Raw genomic sequence first — 21407 nt, 5'->3', positions numbered from 1 at the left:
GTAAAAAGGAGCATGGAGGAAAAAGTAGAATAAATTTAAGTATGCATAATTGCATACTTCATAATCACACATGAATAATAATAGCTATAGATGTACATTGGAATTAGTATAAAACAAACAATGACAGTATTAACAATCAAACAGAGAGGGGAATGAGAAGATAAATTAAAAAGTAATAAAGACAGAAAAAGATTATACTACACAGTATTTAGAGGGGTTATAGCTATAATCAGTTTGTGTGTAAAATCTTTTTTTTTTAAAGTTATTTTAAATTTTTAGCAAATGGATCCTAAATTTCTATAAACTGCCCATTTATATATCTTCTTTATATATTTTTCAAGCATATTTAACCATTGTGTGATGTTAAGCATACTTTTGAATTTGTAATTTAAAAGAACAACCATTTTGGAGGCAGTAAAGGCAATGAGAACTGTTTGGAGATTTTGAATAATAGATTTAATTCTGAGAGATCCCCAAGCACACAAAATGACGGAGATTAAGCAAAGCTATGGCTAATTGGGCAAGACGATTTGTGGATGACTGCCTGCCAAAAATGTTGTACAGGTGTGCAATCGAAGCCAAATGTTGATAGTTCTCTGCAATATTCACTGTGTGGACACATGTCTGTAGTTGTTATGCCCATCCTAGACATTGTTTGCTGAGTAAAATGAACTCTGTAAGGTAATTTATATTGAACAAGTTGTATGTGTGCATTTCTAGGCATTGAAAATGTAAATGTGTGTCCAGAAGTCATGGCTACACACAGTTAATTGAGAAGTCTACTCTCTATTTTTACATTAAAGGAAATATTTGTAAATCAAGAGAAGATAGTGTTTTATATAACTTGGATAGTTAAATAAAGTTCATACTGTATTTATTTGCTTTGTTAATAAGAGTTGTTGCAGATATTTTGTTTTAGGCTAGTTGTAGAATTGATGGCTAATTTTAATTGAATTATCATTTACCAAAATCATAGGTGGATCAAATCTTTAAACATTAGAATTCTTCCATTTTGAGTCTTGAGATTCGTAACACCTTTCAATAGCCACAAAAGACACAAAACGGTCAAAAATAAATGCTTTGGGTTAATTTAGAAATGCAGAATTTTTCATTTCAAGGTTTGCGTACTTAGTAAAGATGTTGTAATTGCTTACTTTCCACCAAGAGTTGTAAAAATGATATTTTTAAAAAACAAACATCATTTTGAGACTTAAAAAAAAAACGTCTACATTTAAGGATTTATTTCTTTTAATTGTATATTTATCTTATGTAAGTATTATTAAAACAGTAAGTTACTTATTTTGTATACTATTTATGCATTATTATTGTTATCTAATATTAATTTGTTTTTCTTTGCATACAACTTCTTCCTTGACATTGTCTGTATGAAAATGTGCTATAGAAATAAATGTTGTTTAAGAGAATTATTAAGCAAAGGTAAGTTTGAAAGAGAGATTTCATCAGATTTAGCTTGCTCTATTTTTATCCCAGAAGTATTTAAATGATTAGGATGAAGTCATTTAGTAACATGCAGTAACTCATTTGCAAGATAATAATTATAGAAATTAGACGCTCCTAATCTTCCTTATAATTTATGTTTTGTAAGACAACTAACTTGATTCTGAATGGTTCATTTTTTCAGTAATACCTAGTAAAGAATTAAATGACTTAAACTAGTTAGTAGGAGGTTTTGTGGAAACCATTTTGAAAAGTAAATTTTAGTTAGAAATATAATGTTATCAGTGCCTATTCTGCCAGTGTGAGAAATAATAAATAAAATAAATAAATTATATATATTGTGGCGGATGGCCAGGTCTCATGCCCGGCCAGGACTCCCCTTTGACACGGGATCTGGTGGAGCAGCCATGGGATGCATACTATGTTCCCCGGAATACGTGGTGGCAGTCCTCCTGGGTTACATTGGGGCCACAGGCCTGGGACTCAGGGCTCAGCCCTGTTGGGCTCAATGGCCACCGCTGGGAAGAGCTGCACGGCTTAATGAGCCCGTCTAGGCTGGAATGCCGCCACACCTGGAAGTGCAGCCTGAATTAGGTTAATTATCACCTAAAGCACTTCCAGATAGGCTATAAGAATAGCCTGCAGACACTACTTGTGGCGCCAGATTTGGAAGAAGGACGACAACAAAGCTGCCTGTCAGGAGTGGAGTAAGAAGAAGAATGTGTTTTTAGGTATTTTTCATTTGGTGTTGTTTTGGGGACTGTGTAGGGCCTGTGGGACACAGGGAAGATGTGCCTCATGGTGAAGAAAAAATAAAACCTTTTTGTTTATTTTTATACATGCCTCTGCTGTCAGTCTGTTGGGTCGAAGCCTATATAGCACCTTCTGTCACTCTATATATATATATATATATATATATATATATATATATATATATATATATATGTATATGTGTGTGTATATATAATATGTTTTAAAAATTAAGTCGAATTGCTAGGAGAAAACATTAAAACCTAAATATTTAAAATTGCCAGTTGATAATGTGAATGGTAGTTAATGAAGAGTAACATTCTAGTCATCATCATCATAATAAGATTGTGAATTTAATCCAATTAATTGAGAAGTTGGATATTTCTGAAAAGGAACTGATAAGCTTAATGACATCCTGCAGGGATTTACTTGGGTCTTGTACATAAAATAATGTATTATTTGTATGCAAGTCTATCTTGAACTTTGTGCTGGTAATCTGCATTCCCTTTATATTTATATTCTGTCATATAACCAAGACAGAAGGCTCAATATAAGGTGTAAGAAAAGTATGTGAAAGTGGACAAGCTTGGTTCCCCTGTGCCATATGAAACTCTGTGATGTCAATACATCAGCAATAACAATGGTCATAGGTGAGATGTATAATACCCTTAATCTAAAAGCCTTTTCTGTATCAAATGACAAAATATCAGATTATAAATAGTTGGAACATCCAAGACATATCATTTGTGGTATATATGCATTCAATAAATCAAGCTTCATCAGGGTGATACAGAATTAGAATCACTTTGTTAGCCAAGTACACTTACAAATGCAAGGAATTTGCGTTAGTGGTTACTTAGACTGACACATTAAATATACAGACATAAAACATCCAGTGTACGAAACCAACAACTGTAACATCATATGGACCATTAGAAGTACAGGGGGTCCTCAGGTTACGACACAGTTCCGTTCGTACAACAGTGATGTAACCCGAATTTTGGTGTAAGTTGAAACACACACTAGCCTAAGTCACTTACCTCTCAACACATTTGCAAAATCATAATCTAGAACATAAAAACACAAAATCTAAGCCTCAGAAAAAGGAAAAGGACACAAATATACTGTACTGTATTGTAGTAACAGAAAAAATGAGTGTGAAAAAAATCCTTACCTTTATTCCTTCTCATGTCTCAATTTTTTAAAAAGTTTTTATGAGAGTGAGCGTCATAAACTCGAAATGTTGTACGTCGAGACTTTGTAACCCGAGGATCCCCTGTATAGGAAATGTTAATAAGATTTACTGCTTTGGGAAAAACTGCTTGTTTTGACCCTCAGTGAACTGTAATGCTTCCCAGAAGGAAGGACTTGAAAGATATGATGTCCAGGATGGGAAAAGGTCAGCAATAAGCTTGCTTGTATGGCTTTTAGAATGTGGAGTTTGGGCAAGTCACAATCAATTATCTTCTCTGCTGACCAGATGATAAGCTGAAGTCTGACCTTGCCCTCAGTAGTGATTGCTTCAATTCAAACAGATATGGAGGACATTAGGATAGACTCAGTGATGGCAGTGTAGAACTGGAATAGCTGTGGCTTTGACAATTTAAATTTCTTGAACTGTCTATAATTAATTGTCTTAGAAAATAGATTCTCTGTACAGTTTCCAACAATGGATTTAATGTTAAATTCCCTTTTCAGATTTAGATAAATTATAATACACAGGGAAATGAAGAACTTCACAGTGGAGTCTATATTTTTCTAAGTATTTACACAGTTTTAACTGTACCAGGAAGTCTTCTATACATTGTCACGTTCATGAATGAGACAAGTCATCATAGTATCATTATCAAACTTAAGGCATTTTACAAAGTGATCCTTGGAAGTGTAGCCTTTTATGTAAATACTAAAAGGAAAATGCTATAGCAAACAGGCCTGTGCTGGTCCTATGCTGAAAGTTAATGCATCCAAGATGAGTTTACCCAATCTTACACATTGCCTCTGGTCAGTGAGGAGGTTGATAATCCCAAATGCAGCTAGACTCAGGCGCAACCAGCCAAGAGAGCTCACCCTATAAAAGTTTAGAAATGATGCTGAAATCAACAAAGGTAACTATTAAATATGTACCTAAACAGCCCATTTGTTGACGTGTATAATGGAAGGCATACTGTATTTGACTACAGCTTCCTGTATAGGCAGACTACAGAGGATCGAGCTGGGAGTCCGGGTAACTGGAGCTGAATTTCTTTACCTTCATCTAACAGGAATCAGTAAACAGAAAAGATCAGAGTAAGGAGTGAGTTCCTATGTAGTACATTTTCCTGTGGAAAAACCATAGTAATGTGCACAATGGTGCATTTTGGTGTATTATCATGTGGACAATATGCAGCATGTTTCATTTTTGAAAAATGCACTGTGCTTCCCTGCAGTATTGTTATCATGAGCCATTATATTAAATATGTTTTGCTGGGGTGCTTTGGATTACCTGCATTATACGGCTATGCAAAAATACATCCATCCATCCATCGTCTAACCCGCTGAATCCGAATAGGGTCACGGGGGTCTGCTGGAGCCAATCCCAGCCAACACAGGGCACAAGGCAGGAACCAATCCTGGGCAGGGTGCAAACCCACCACAGGACACACACAAACAGCACACACTAGGGTCAATTTAGAAACACCAATCCACCTAACCTGCATGTCTTTGGATTGTGGGAGGAAACCGGAGCGCCCGGAGGAAACCCACACAGACACGGGGAGAACATGCAAACTCCACGCAGGGAGGACCCGGGGAAGCGAACCCGGGTCTCCTAACTGTGAGGCAGCAGCGCTACCACTGCGCCACCGTGCCGCCCTGCAAAAATACAGGTAAATGTAAATGTAAATGTAGTGTGTGCAAGTATTAAGGGGACAATATTCTGTTTTCTACCCCAAAAGTTTTTTTTAAATCCCCCAATAAAAAAAAATCTCCTTTTAAAGAGTTTGCATTTGGTTTAGGAAAGTTTAGGGTCATTTTTGCGAAACTATAGTCAGGAATCAGGACTTGTTGTGCCTACTGACCCACGAGGCTCCCACAAGTGTTTTCTGCAGCAGACAGTTTGCTACCTTTCTTCTGGCTGTTGCTCATGTCAGGCCACATCCTTTCAGTTCTTTCTTTATGTTTTTTTTCTTAGATTGTTGAAGTGTCTCTCTTGGGTGGTCTCCTCTGTGCTTCTCTCATGGTGTCCAGTGTAATGTAAAATTAGGAAGAGCATCAGGTTGCATACAAAGGATGTGGTCAAGCCATCTCCACCTTCTCTACTTGATAACTGCATTTCCTGAGTGAAGCAGGTCATTGTTTTTGATGGTATTTTACCACAATATTCCTTTACAATACAATACAATACAATGCAACTTATTATTGTATAGCATTCCTCACTCAGTGCAGGTGCAGAGCATTGTGAACAATACTCAGTTAAAATACAAGTACAGATTGCTGCAATTACTAAATATAGAACTGGTACACATATAAATACCGATTTGTTAAAATACAAAGAACAAGGTAGGAACTGATAAAATATAAATTGAACCAACAAATATGTCCAATAATTAATTGATGAACTATGGTCAGTTGACAACGGTGGAGATTAAAATCATACAAGAGCAAGTCAAAAAGAAAGTCACAGTCCTGGAGACATTAGTCAGCTGGCTGCCTACACACTTCTGAGTTTTCTATAGTGGAGTCTGTGCTCTCCATCCAATCTGATGAGAGAATCTTATGATTTCACTGCTCCTTTATTCAAGGAGTGCAGCCTAGCTTTAGGGAGCACATCCAGATACTGAGAAGAGAAACAGAATAGGGCATGGTTAGTAATAGTTTAAAAATATCATGATACATATTTGTGTACAAATGACTGAGAAACAGAAATCCAGTGTGCACAGCTAATCAGCAGCTCTAGTCAGGATATGCTAGACTAAAGTAGTGAGTCTTCAGCTGGGATTTTAAAGCAGAGACTGAAGAAGCATCTCTTAATAAGCAGGCATATCATTTAACAGCTTTTGGGCTCAGTACCTAAAAGCTGAACACCCCACTGATATTTTATTAGTCTTTGGGATCTTAAATAGGCCGGCATCTTGAGATGTCAAATGTGTGTTCTAGTTTGTAAGTAATGGTACGTTTAGATAAGTAAGCAGGACCTTGGCCATTTAAGTCTTTATAAGTTTAAAAGAGAACTTTGAAATCAGCCCTAAGGTTAATTGGGAGCCAATGTAAGGACTTGAGAGCTGGAGTCATGTGTTTGTATTTTCTGGTTTGTGTAACAATTCTAGCAATAATTCCTTTGATGCAACAGAGACATTCTGTGTGGAAAATGCCTAGTTTTCAGCAGATGCTCTTTTTCAGCTTTCAGCATTGTGAACCATATAACAGGACACTGTGAACATTAACTTAAATATTTTGATGTTAGTGTTAAAGTATAGGCTTTTGTTTTTCCATACAGGTCACAGTGTAAAACTGTGTGCAAAGCAAAACTTTGCTATTTCTATTCATCACTAGAAGGTGCTCTCAGTTTATAGTTTGCAATGGTCTGCTAGTGTTTCCCCCTCACTACTCATTTGTAGATGACAGTTTTTTTAGTTTATCTGAATATTCTTACTTTGTATCCCTGCTTGCTTCCTCTTCTTTACTCTCTGCATATAATTTTGACATCTATTTTAATAAAAAATGAATAGTATTGTAGCCCAATTGCAATAATAGAGAGATGATGGCTGTGTTTATATGCAGTGGTATTTCTAAGTTATATTTTATATCATTTTTCATTCTGATAAACAATCGCCAAAAAGATGCTAAAAATATTGGACTGAGGACTAAGTGCTTTATGAAACTCAAATGTTGGTAGTTGTGTGTCAAGCGCATCTGCTTCTTCTTTGGCCAGTTTTGGACAATTTATGCTGCTGAAAAATGAAAGAGTGCCTGCTGGGTTTGGTTCTAAACCTGACATGTATAATTTGCTATAACATACTTGAAGTGTATCATTTTTGCCTTACGGTGCTGAATTATAATTTCCTGCTGGTCTTTTATTACATATAAATGATTTTTCCTTATTCTTTTTTAATTGATTGTTCAGCTATATCCTTTCTCTATTACTGTGTTCATAATTATTACATTGCAATCTCTGAATTAAAAGATCTGGTTTATAGTAATAATTAAATCTTTCAGCTCCTGGTGAGTTTATTCAGTTTGGTTGATGATAAAAGCATTATTTAATACTTTTGTATTCTGTTCCAATAAGTTATTAATCTTTTGTTTCTCATGCCATATTGTTTGCTATTGGGCATTGCCATGTTGTGTTTCTTATGTCTTTGGTTAACGTGGTTAGCATCTGGGAGCATGTGGGTGTGCATTGTCTTTGTGTGACAGTATACAAAGTCACCACAGGATATCCAATTAAATGTACTTCAGTGTGCAGTGTATTTTAAACGTTGGGTATAAAATCATCTACATTTTTTCGACTATCACTTTTGGTTTCTGATTCAGGTTTTGACAAAAGACAGGACTGACTGATTACAAAATTTTTGCTCAGTTTCTAAGTACTCTTTGTCTCTCAGTACCTATTTAAATAAATCTCTGTGCTTTTTCACTTTTTATTTGACTTTAATAGAGATACTAGTGAGAAAACAATCATTGTGAGAATATTGTTGATGACAAGCCAGAGTAAAAGTTCCTTATGTTAGCAGAAATGGTTGATCTGTTCACTTTTGTGATGACAGCAGTGCTAAACGTGTTTCCTACTATAGTACTTGAATATGCCAATTCAGTTATTAATGAAATAGGAGGGATTCTCATTGTTCAGGTCATCATTTTTTACAGAGGTAATATTTTCATTGGTGATAAAGATATTTATTATACTACCCTTCAGGATTAGTATAATAATTTTATGAATTAGTAGTGTTCTTTTATGTACCAGAATTAAAGTACCCCACTTTGTAATTACAAGTTCAATTAAATCCTTGGATTAAACTGTGGTATTTTTAATTTATGATGTTCAGATTTTGCTAAATGTGGTGTATGGTATCACAGGTTGACTGACAAGCAGAAACTTGTCCTGGGGGAGGCATACTTCTGTTTTTCTGTGTAGAATATTTCTTGGTCAGGGTGTCAGGCAGCTGCAGCATATCTATGTCTATAAGTCAGGAATGAGCCCTTGATAGCTGGCCAGTTTAATTGTACTTTTATTAATAATTTTATTGGTACCGTCATGTTATACAGTAAAATTGATATGTAACTAAATATCCATTTCAATTTCATTTTTTTCTAAACTCATAGAAACTGTGAACTGATTAAATCTTTACTTGTTTGTGTTTTGTTAGTTTCAACCTTTCAAAGAATAAAAAGCATAGCCTCCATGTGTAACAAACAGAATTTGCCAAATCTAGGTTATTAGAATATTGTGTGTCATTGCAATTTGTAGACATCAATAATGAAAATGTCAGTAGAGTTGATGAAAATTGACCACATACATATCAAATCTTCCTCGGAATGAGTAATTTTCATATGAAAATTCTAGGCTCGTGTACTTTGCATATAAAACAACCTAAGGTACGTGAGACGTGAGCAAAAGTAATTTCACCTAAATCACTTTAGTTTTTAAGTCAAGTCTCAAGATGGGCTTTTTGTAGCATAGTTATAATAGCTGATGTATATCCACAAGTAAATGTATATTTAATGATATGTGTGCATTAAGTGACAGGTGTGTCCATTAGAGCCAGTCCAGATGTGACAAGTGTCATCAGAACACTGTGTATATAATACAGTAAATGTAACAGTTCAGTACAGTAAATAAAACAATGCTTATAATCACTTTGACATACAACTTAATGGTGATGATCAGCAAAAGACTAAATCCAGCTGGCTTAAATATCAGGATTCTCTGATCACTGCTTCATTAAGTCATTTCTTGGTTACTGTTATGTTTGCTTGCAATCCTTCCCATATTTCTCAGAGTTAGTTTAGGCTGACTTCCCTACTGTTGAATTACTATGATTTAGTCACATGTTTGAGTTGACTTGAGTTAAAAGTTAATTGCAAATATCTGCAGTTTTTTTTACCATGTAGCATACCAGTTATTATTGCATATTTAAATATGAAATCCAAACATCCAAAACTATATACAGATAATGGGTGACACGACAATACATATTAAGGGGGTAAGATTCCTTCTGTGCTGTTTTAATTTTTAATAGTGAACCTGACCATGTCATGTAACCTTCCTGCTCTCTAACTGGAAAAACAAAATGTAAATATTGGCTTGTTTTCTTAACCTGCTTCTTGTCAAGTAGTCATACCATGTCTTTGCAATAATGGATGCAAAGAACCAAACAGATACTGTAGCAGTCCACCTCAGGACCAACTCACTCAGGGCTAATTTAGACTAACAACGTAACTTACTCTTCTTTTATATGTGGGAGAAACTGGACTACCTGCAGAAATCTCGCACAGATATGGGTAGAATATGTAGACCCCAAACAAACAGGACCTCAAAAATTGAACATGGGTGTGTGGAACCAGAAGGTAGCAACAAGACTAATGCCATCTTGCCACCTTATATAGGTAATTAATTATTGTTTTAGTAATTGTGAAATATCAGGAAAAGATGTTCACTTTAGAAAGACACTATGTTAAATATTTTTATGTAACACTTAGATTTTAGATTTCTAGAATTAAAGTTTCCTAGAACATTATATAAATATGTTTGCTGGTTGTTTTTGTCTTGAACCTCTCCCTGGATATTCGTTTATTTGAGAGCAATTCTGCGTTCTTTAGGGCAGATTCTAATGTAACAATATCAAATTCATTGTGAATATATGGTCTGATACCATGTTCAGGAGTGGTTTCCAGTCCTATGCCACTTCTTGGGATTGGCTGAGGCCCCTAAATTGGATTTGACAGGTTCAAACATAGATGGATGGTTGGATGAATAATTGACTATAAATGGACAGGAATGTCTTTGTTGAAGATTTCTAGAATAATTTTGGTCTTTTATGTTATTATACCTGAATACAGTTGCAGAATAAATAGCAGTCTAGCACAGATTTTAAGGGTTATTATACATACTGCATTGTGGAGAAGGAGACACTGCTCTATGGTTCCTGCTGAGCTGGAGAATGAATGAGTTGGAGGGTGGCTTTGGGAGTCAGAGGCATGCAAACCCGAGCAAAGCACTTCAGGGAAGAGGAGGATTGAACATCTGTCAATACTAGGGGGCTTTGCCCCCTGCTCATTTTGCTCACCATCCCCTTGCCTGTGCTACGCACCAGCAACTTTGCATCTCTGCCGCTCATGTATGTGGATTTCACTTTCACCAAACAACAAAACTTAATTCTAGTGGATAGACCTCTTCATTGGGAAGAAGCACTACTTTTCCCTGATGGCAACAGGAATTAGACGATCTATAAGTCTCTGACTTAAAGTTTAAAGCCAAACATCACCTATGTCTATATATTCAATTTCATTTCGCTTTTACCTTTTCGTCAATATCGCATTGAATTTTGATTCCATGTTTGGAATTACATCGTGACACCGCAACATATAACTGCCCTTGAGTGAATATCATTTCTTTCTCTCTACACAAACTATGTCTGACAATAGCATTCACAAAAACGAGAAATGATTGAACCATGTGCGTGGCTGTAAATGATTTAGATGTGGGCAGGATTTTTCCAAATCTCTTTGCATTAAGTCTTGTCAATGGGGGTTGAAATTTTCTCTCGCAGAATTTCACTTTCACCAAACAACAAATTTTTTAATTCTCGCTGATACGCTTCTTCATTGGGAAGAAACACTACTTTTTCCTAATGGCAACACGAATTAGACGATCTACAAGTCTCCGACTTAAAGTTTAGATCCGAACAATATATTCAATCTCTTTTCGCTGTTCTATTATTTCACCGAGTAATAATTTTCATTTGATCTTGCTAATGCGATCTTTACTATTATTTTTTTGAGATTTTCTAATTTTCATACTTCCATTATCTTTAACCTGATCTGCATGTGTATCACGGCAATATTTTTGAATTCTTTACAACTACTTTGTCATCTACTTTTGATCTTTTATTTCCAGCCTCGGGAGTGGTTAAATCTCTTGGCACAAAGTCTCGTCTCATGGGACGTGAAAGTGTTTTTCTGAGAAAGTCACGTCTCATCCCTCTTCCCAAGATTTTTTTATTGTAATAGAGAGATGTCTTTCAGTAGCTGTGCTTCTCTTTTTTCACATATAACTTTACTGTTATCAACAAGGAAAATTGGTTTTAATGAATGAAAAATGACTATTTATTTGTTTTTCTCTTTTGCGCAGGTTCTCTTCTTTCAGACATGGATATGTTCCTCTTTTTGCTTGTCCTCATTAGCCTTCTTCCTATGGGAGTCTCCCTCTACAACACAACAGTTGGTAGGTTGTTTGTATGTCTGTCTTCATATATACAGGAAGTATCAGGCTGCTTGTCCGTTCTTTATAAATAGACACGGTTCAATATCTTTGCCTCTGAATTGATTTCTTGAGAACCTCTTTGCTCCCCTGAGTTTCAAATGACTTGCTGCCTTTGTTTTTCTTTAGCAGTTCAATACAATTTTAAAACACTTTCAGCCTCAAAAACATTATGATTAGATAAGCAATTGCAAGTTAAGCGCACAAAAACAAATATGCACATTGTGTGCATGTCAATTTCATCTGAGTAGCCTGCACAAAGTGCAGTAACTGAACAGTTCATCACACAGACGTCTGTTTCATAAACAAATCTTACTAAACCCAAAAATAAAAAATGCAAAATCTGGGCAGAGCCAGACAGCTAAATAAATCGTGTGAATGCTTTTGCTGCAGAGTTTTAGATAATGCAAGCACACTCTGTAGGGATCATGTTACTTAAGTACTCAAGGTTCTCAAATGGCCATCTTTACCTAAAACTAGTGTCACTTTTTGCAGTTCACAATGCAAGATTACAGGCATCGATGGCATCATGATCACACTATACACAACAATTATACGTATTGTGGTCATCTGAGGGAATGACAGATCAAAATATAAGATAAATGTTGGGGCTCCAACACAATTGTCCCTGTTGACTTCTAATATCCATCTAATATCCTCTAATGTGCAGTAACAAAAAAGGATTCGCCAATGGCATTATAAACAACAGAACCCATGCCTCTCAAAGGCTTCTTTAGGTAATAATTGGATCAAGGTATGAAACAGCTCTGCCTCCTTGGGGGTGGCTGTGCTTTTATGGCCTAGGAACCGGAAAGGACAACGTTACATGTCCTCACTGGGTGGTTTCTCATCACTGTGGAGGCAGATGAAGAGAATAGTAGTGTCCCCTCTCGGCCAATGGTGGAACTACCTATCTGTGAGAAACACGGAGGGTGACCCTCTGATGTGCATGTGTAACAACATACATTCAAAATGTATAAAGTGAAAAAAAAAAAATTCTTACCTTCTGTTATACATGTGGTAAGCCTCCCTGCAAACTGTTCATCAGCATTGCAGATCCTTATAACAGCCAACTGAATTTCTGCTCTTAATTTTAGGAGTAAGGTTTTACAAGCACAACTGTCACACCAATATATCAAGAAGGGGTATACACACAAACACACATTGAATTCTCTATAAAGAATTATATATAGCAAATGCAAGTTGACTATAATAATTAATTAACAGCTAAGCTCAATAATAAGCCTGAACGATTTATATTGACGGCTCAAATAATACTGGTTTGCAAATTAAAAATATTTTTGGTCCCATCAAAAATATTAGATGTTCTTTATAGATTTCAGGGTGCTGAATCCACACCTGGCAACAGAATTGCTCCATCACATCCAATTGTTGAGAGATGAAGGGTTAAAATGAAGAAAAGCAACACTATTTTAGAGAAAAAATGTAATATATTTTTAAAATGAATTATTTAGAGTAATGTTCCAGGTTGGCTTCAAGTTCCTTGTCAGCTTAAACCTGGATCCGTCGATAATGTAACCAAGGATGAGCCGGGCAAATGAGGACACACAGTTAAGCATAGGTGAAAGAACTGCTAGTTTTTTTATTCCTATCAAACAAAGTTTCAGTTTTTCTAAGTGCAGAAGTGTAGTGCTATCAATAAATACTCCGTAAAACTAGTGTTCATCAAGGGAATAAAATCAACAATAAATAGATCCCATAAAATCATAAAACTATGACAACATTGGGTTATTGTATTTAAAATAAATATTAAATATTTTTTTTTATTTTTATTAAAAATAATTTTATTTTAAATTATCAGCCCAGCGTGTCTTTCTCTTACTGTCTGCCCAGCTCAACCTTCCTAGGTCTTGCAGCTGGCAGAGACACAGACACATGCAGTCACACTATCTGGCTCCTGCCCCAACTGCCTCCATCAGTATCTGCTGGCAGGCCTAGAGCCCAACTCCTACTTTCCTGCCTCCTTCAGTGCCGTCTGCAGAACAACTGGGAATTACTCTGTGGTGCTCAGCAGGAATGATCCATCTTTGGAACGTCATTTCCTAGGCTCCTTTGCCGGGGCCTCTGACCACTCTGACTCCCTTCTACCACACTGGTTCACCTTCCTGATTCTGCCATTTTATCTTTCCATTGCAACCTCTCTCCTCTTTTCTCTGCTCAGGCTCGTCTTATACTCATTTGGATTCAGGTCTGCTGGTGCTAATTACAGACCTCAGAACATTAACAAGGCAATCAACTGAACTGTGTGAGTCTTCACGTGAATGCTTACCCAGTCAATCACCCCAATTTACACTCTCTGAGCCACTGTGCCAATCTACCACACATACTCCTGCGCCCAAAATAAACTTGACAGCTCCTTTATTGATTTATTTTATTATAATACCCAATGCCACATACTCCTCTCATGACATTTAGACTTGAAAAAATGATAAATTACACATGTAATTGTTTTAAATATAAGTAGCTGTTCTACCTATCTAATATGTGTTGAAATCAAAGTAATCAATGTAGGCCTCTTTTTTTGATACAAGGGTTGTTCATTTGGTCTGATATAATAATACGCACCTGATTCCTTTCGTTCGCATAGTTTTGTTTCCTTTTTGGATAGGGATGTTTAGTGAATCTCTAAGTGAAGTCATGCTGGGGCTTTGGTTTCCCACAATTTTTATTTTCTTCCCACAATTTTATTTTCACTCATCTACTTCCTACTATGAACAGCTATTTGTCATTGGCATTATTACAGCTATAAATCTTGTCCACATGGCCCAAGCGGGTGCAGGAAAGTCACCACGATGCTGCTTTTGCTGGGGTATAACTTTGGACAACAGAGTAGACCAATAAGGTCATTTTTTTATTTTTAGACCTTTATTTTGGATTATTATCATTATTTTTTATTTTTGTTTTGCTCTTTCTTCTACATGTTTTGTGTATTTTTTACATTTGTTTCCTAACCAGACAGACACACAGATGCACAGACCACCACACGGATGCTTGTCCTTTTTGGAAGGTGGATTATTACTTACGAAAAGTAGTCACTTGGTACTTTTTTACCTCATATGAACCTCTGAAGGTGCCTACACAGACTCATTTCACTTTCTATTACAATGTCTCTCCATTAAGCAATGTCCTGATTTAACCTTTCAACTTGTTCATCAGAGACTGCTAACATGTTTTCAAGGAAAAAAATCCAAACGGATTTTCAAAGCTATGTTGCACCCGAATGCAGGGCAGGATGAGAGAAGCTCCTCAGCTAATTCCACTTAGTCTTTGTATTCGCAAGGAAATTGTGGCACATGCTTTCAAATGCATCCCAAGCTTCTTTTTTTTAACTTAACTGGTCGAGACAATGGATGGATCATCCTGATTTTGCATATTTCTGTAAAAAACATTTAAACAACAACTTCCTCTGGACAGTAAAAAAGCATCTTTTAAAACTAAGAACCTTCTAAATATAATTTCTTAGATATTTTGAATAAACAAGAAGAGGCAAAAATAATACTGATTGAGAACAAAGAAATATATAAGAAACTCTTCATTCTGGGTGGCTTCCACGTCAACTGAAGTTAAGAATGAGGAAGATTACTATTTTTCAGCTCAGAATATACTACTTCAAATAATATTCTGATCAAGAAAAATTCTTATACCAAAAAATAATTCAATATTCTTTTTTTAAAAATGCTGTTTTATTACAGAATCCAATATCTTTTGGAAACTATTTGTGGTAGCGAGATTACAACTTTAGAAATGGATTTAACACCACCAACTTTTTTGTGCTGTAAAAGTGTAATCACACCTCGATGAAACCTACTCTCATCTTTCAGGTTTTACTTTAAAATTTGGTTTGTTCCTTGTTGTTTGCCTGAATAAAGACTCCTTAATCCAGGACACATTCACTATTTTCTCCTGCAGGTTGTCGCATTATTCAGCCTCCACGAGAAGGTGGGATCCGATACCGAGGGCTAACTCAGGAGCAGATACGCAACGTGGAGATTCTGCCTGTGGACTATGAGATTGAATACCTCTGTCGTGCTGACAGAATCATTGTTGGACCCAAGGTCAGAAAGTGCTTGGAAAATGGCACCTGGACAGACATGACTCTGCAAAGCCGATGCTGTAAGTGCTGTCCGCCTAATCTGTTCCTTTGAAGCTCTTTCTGTTTTTCTTGTGTGTGTATAGCCTCAACTGTATCTGCCTGCTCTGTTGTTTTGCCTGTTTGTGAGGAAGAAAATAGTGTTACTAGCATTTTCCATTCATATCATTGGTTAGATATCAGCATTTTGGTTACTAATAAGCAGAGCTTTTTTTGCTTTCTTACAGAATTCCAGCATATTAGTGAAACACAATCAACACATTAAACCTTTGTCTGTTTACTTTCACCAATGTGTTTTGGCCTTGCAATGCTCAGTCTCCTCATTTTAAATTGCTTTAATTAATTTATCCAAGATGCATGTGTACCACCCCTTCTCTCCTAAGCACTTTATTGCTGCTTACCTGGGTGAAATTAGGGAAGTGGTCATGGGTTTCTCTTCCTAACTTTAGCAGATTTACATCTAAACTAAACTGATTCTGTTTCTTTTCTATTTTTTCCTTATAGTTTTCCTTGTTGGAAAATACATATTGCTGAAATGTTCCCAATGAGGCCTCAAAAACGTTTTTTCCTTTTTGGTTTTTGATATTTTTATACTTTTTTTCTGCATCAGTATAGAAGCTTTTCCACCACATCATTCTCTCCCTGTCATTCTCTTTTTTCTTCATTACCCAAGTCCTCTAAAACCCATTCATGACAGTAGGTGATGGGTTGCAGTTGCTTGATTGCTCAATGAAACAAAAATAAAATCTAATAAACCTGCACTTTGATAAAGTGCATTGCCCACAAGCTATACAGATAACGTCTCTTAAAGGGATATATCTTAGGGTCTGCTAACAGTATAAAATATAGAAAGTGTAGCCCAAGTGTGGGATACACTGGAAGCATTGACTCAAAACACAGGAAACAAAAGATTAGGGTTATGATGAAGTGAACGTTTTTCAGAATTACAGTAGGTGATCAGGAATCAGTGCTGGGGCTGCTGCTACTTTTATTGTACATAAATGACCTAGACAAGAATATAAACATCAAGCTTGTTAAGCCTACAGATAATTCCAAACTAGGTGGAGAGAGAGGAGAGGTTAGGAGCACGCATTAATACAGTGCATTGCATTGCCGCATGCGCCACAAACCAACTCAGGATCCAGATTAGGAGTGCAGCCATGCAATGGGGGATACCCCCGCACCACACTAGTTCAGATGGAGTGGAACAGTGTGAGGTTTATTTATGATGGCTGGAGTGCCAATTCTGCCACCAACCCCCAAGTTTTTCCCTGCAGGTTGGAGGGCCTACATGCAGTGTTGGGAAGGTTACTTTAAAAATGTAATTCGTTACAGTTACAAGTTACCCTGTTCAAAATGTAATAGTAGTGTAACTATTTTAATTACTTGTTCTGAGTAACGTAACTAATTACTTTTTAATTACTTTTTGATTACTTTTCCAATTTTTGGATGGGTATTCTGTACCCGTAGCCTGCTTTGTATGTATCCATTTTCAATTTCAAACCTGACAGTAATAATCTTTATGGTGAAATCAAGTGTGAATCAGTCCATAGCCCTGTTGTTCAAGGTGACTGAATGCTGCCTGTATATAGGAAGAAAAAAAATCTTTGATGCAGCATAGACCGAATAATGGACCAATATCTCTTACATCAATGAAGCAGAGAAAAAATAATCTGAAAGTTAATTATTGTGTCACATCCACTTATTGTTAGTTGCCAGACTATTACAGTCTATGTTGTACAGTATGTTGTATCAATTTTTTAAATTCTTTTTCCAGCTGACAGCACTTGGGGGACATCAAACAACAGAGTTATGGGATAATTCACACCGAATTTCTTATTTAAAATAGTTAAACACTTTTGATTCTCTTTTAATACACAAAGTAACATCAGAACTTTCATAAAGACACTATAATAACCACCACAAGGTCAGACTTCAAGATACATTTTACTGTTAAACATTTTTTTTAAATCACACATTTTGATTTCTTTTTAACATTGTAGGTATCAGAAACTACTTTAATAAGCAGCTCTTTTGGAATGTGTCTCTGTTAGCTTTTTGTCTACAATGAAAATTAAAATAAGAAACAATAAGCAGTACTTTAATAAGCAGCTCTTAACTCTTTTGGAATGTGTCTTTGTTAGCTTTTTGTCTATAATAAAAACTTAAATAAAAGTGTAAAAACTGTAAAATAAATCATTGCTGATACTGTAAATCAGAATACTTATGCTTGGACACTTAAAAAAAAACATAGCCAACAAATTCTGCATTTAAGCTAATCAAAATCAGGTGGTAAAGGTATGTCCTCCATTAGTCACTATGGACAAAATCAGGATAAAGCTGTCTATTGTAGCGTAGGAGCAAGACCTCTTCCATGTGATTATCAGTCATTCTATTTCTAGTGGGAGTCAAAACTTTGCCTCCTTGACTGAACAGACGCTCCACAGGAGCACTGGAGGGAAGGGTAGTGTTGTATTTAATGAAAAGCTTCTTGATTATTGGAAATGCCTGCAGAGATTTCATGGTGGTGTCTGTGTCCTCCAAGTATTTCCTCATCTCACTGTGGGCTGTGCTGTCATATGCTACGTCTTTGCCATTTTCAAAAACAAAAAAATCATCTGAATCATCTGATCTTCTGTTGTCGTCTTCTCTTAATGAAACTGGGCTTTGTTGTTGTTCAAGATCAACAGCTTTCTGCAGAAGCATTCTTCTCATGTCATCTCTTTCGGGGTGATCCAACATAGACGAAACTTTGGCAGAGTTGTGGTTGCCATCTGTGCTTCATGACTGGCTAACACTGAACCAAACCTTTCTTCTATAGCTTCAGTAATGGTGGTGATGATGTGCACAGTGTAAATAACATGAGGAAGCTTTTCAGACAACTTTGTCTTGAGGCTCAACAAAGTAGGGATGACAAATCCTAAGTAACATTTGTTCTCGCCCTGGAGAATATCAATGGCAAGGGCTAAAGGCTGCAAAACCTCAGTGTATTCTTTTAGGAATGCTGCCTCTTGCGGGTGAAACATTGGAGAATCGAGCTTATCACAGATGTCCCTCAACTGGTCTTCTGAGAGCCCTACAACTTTTGAAATGGCCCTGAATTCTGAATTCCATCTTGTGACTGATGGAACAGTTAACTGCATTTTGGCTATATCCTGAATTGCCTCAGCAGCCAATGAAGATCTATGTGATTTGTTCCAGATAGATGAGCACTTTGCCATTGCACTTCGGTATAGCTTACACGATGGACCGTTCTCTCCTGCTTTGTGAACCTCATTTGTGGCAATTAGATTAAGAGTATGAGCTGCACACCGCTGGTGTTGTGGAAGAAAAAACTGCTCATCTTCCTCTTCCTGAAGAAGAACACTGACATCAGAAAATGTCACACCATCACTGTGATCATCTGTCTCCTCTTCACTAACACCAAATTCATGGAATGCCTTTACAAAGTTGCTTCCGTTGTCAGTAACAGTGCATCTGACTTTAGTTTGAATCTTATATTCTGCATGAATTTTGTTTAGTTTTGTTGCAACCGCTTCGTAGGTGTGTCGACCTTTCAGGCGGGTGCAGGCCAAAGCTGCAGAATGCCTCTCTAGCGTGTCCTTATCAATCCAATGACATGTCACACCAAAGAAACTACGGTTTTGTGCTGACCAAATATCTGCTGTTGTGCAGACAGTGTCCACATCAATAAGCTTGGAGATAACAGATTCCTTCATAATTGCAAACTCCTATCAATCCGCTGCATTAGAGTCTTTCTACACATTGTTTTTTTCCCACCACTAAGACCCTCAACAAGCTTCCGGAATGATGGTTGCTCCACTACTGAAAAGCACTGTACATCTTCAACGACAAAATCAAACACCAACTTGTTCACACGTTCCTGTGACACGCTGAACCTGGTCCCTGTCACTATCCTTGCTTGCTTCATAGGAGGTTGAGAAGATTCTTGGGTAGAAGTGCTTGGCAGATCATCAGACTGACATGGTGTATCTTGCGTCAGAAGAATACTTGGATGTCTCCTCTGAAAATAACAAATACATATTTAATTAAAGATGCATTACATAATTAAAATCTTGTCTTCCACTTGATTACAAAACATGACATGTTATTTTCTTACATTGTGAAAGACTAGATCCAAATTGGGTGAAAACAGCTCCCTCTAGTGTAACAACGCGTAACATTAATACTAATGCTATGAATTATTACAACATTATTACAATTATTAATTATGTATAGCATTAATATTAATGCTATAATAATAATAAGAAGAAGAATAGTAGTAGTAGTAGTAGTAGTAGCATTAAATGGTGGTTATTATTAATTAAAACTAAATTATGGGGTAGACATTGACTATGGTGCACCACTATTGTGTTTACACTTTACAAAAAACATGTTACTTTTTACTAGACAAAACATTTTACAGTCTATTTTTCAATCACAAATGCTGAAGTAGCCGATCGCTTGCATTCAAGACAATACATGTAAAACTTGGACAATGCGTAGTCTTTGTTAAAATCTACCATTCCAGGCACATTTTAAATTACATATAGCAAGTCAGGCACGCTAATATCAAAACTGACAAAATGGGAGGGAAAGTGCGTAATATGGCTCAACAACCTCCTTAGCTAGCTATCTAGAGTAGCTAGCTTAAAGTGAACCGAAATAGGGAGCTAAAATAGCCATAGGCTACATCTGCATTTGGGCACATTAAAAGCGTGTGGCTGTGAAAAGTGGCGTGGCGTCTGTGACTGTGTGACAATGTGAAGGCTTCATTGCTAAAAAAAAACTTTCCGTTTGCTCTTACAAGCAGCACTTACCTCTAGATGTTTCCTGAGGTTGGACATTGAGGTTTTCGATGTGGACAACATCTTGATAGCCGGCAAACAAGCATTACATTGCACAGTTAGATTTATGCCCTTTTCCGCGACATATCTGAAATGTTTTCTAAATTTCCAGCTGTGAAATGCAGTTTTATTAGACATTGCTAGTAGTAGTTTGAAACTCAGATCACAACATGCCCAGGCATCTGCTATCAGACTGAGGTGATGGCGCTGGCGCTGCAATTATAGACGTGATAGGAGAGCCTATCAGAAATAATTATTGTCTGTGGGAGGGGGGGGAATGGAAAAGGACGATGTTTATAGGCCTAATGAAAACGTGCGAAACAGGCAAAAAAATATTATTTCATATTTCATAAAGGCTTTGCTGACATTTTTAATATGTAACTTAAATTGTAATTCTGAAAAATTACACAAGTAACTGTAATTGAATTACACATTTTTATACAGTAACTGTAATGTATTACCGTTACATTTATTTTGTAATTTAATTACGTAACGCCGTTACATGTATTTCGTTACTCCCCAACACTGCCTACATGCAGGGATGGATGCAGATTAGCATCATACCCAGGACGGAGCAACTGCAGGCTAAGGGCCTTGCTCAAGGGCCCAACAGAGGAGAGTCCCTTTTTGGCATTTTTCAGGATTCGAACCGGCAACCTTCTGATTGCTAGTGCATTCCCTAGCCTCAGATCCACCACTCCGCCAACTAGGTGGAAGGGCGAAAAATGTACAATTAATTAAAACTTGTTAGATGGGGACTTGGATAGCATACAGGCTTGAGCAG

The 21407-nt window shown here is 36.5% G+C and overlaps 1 protein-coding gene across 3 annotated transcripts in view; it reads left to right on the top strand.

Moving 5' to 3' along the window:
• gabbr1b (gamma-aminobutyric acid (GABA) B receptor, 1b) overlaps window positions 1-21407 on the top strand; it is a 770225-nt gene that overhangs the window by 304363 nt on the left and 444455 nt on the right. For all 3 annotated transcript variants that reach the window (XM_039768692.1, XM_039768693.1, XM_039768691.1), the window contains 2 exons: window positions 11537-11629; window positions 15596-15799. In XM_039768692.1, coding sequence (XP_039624626.1) covers window positions 11554-11629; window positions 15596-15799 — 280 coding nt within the window. In that variant the 5' untranslated portion in view covers window positions 11537-11553. The remainder of the gene's footprint in view (window positions 1-11536; window positions 11630-15595; window positions 15800-21407) is intronic.

Source organism: Polypterus senegalus, chromosome 11 (assembly GCF_016835505.1).
Source record: "Polypterus senegalus isolate Bchr_013 chromosome 11, ASM1683550v1, whole genome shotgun sequence".
NCBI lineage: Eukaryota > Metazoa > Chordata > Cladistia > Polypteriformes > Polypteridae > Polypterus > Polypterus senegalus.
Note: the sequence above shows the minus strand (reverse complement) of the source record. Positions and strands in the feature narration are given on the sequence as shown.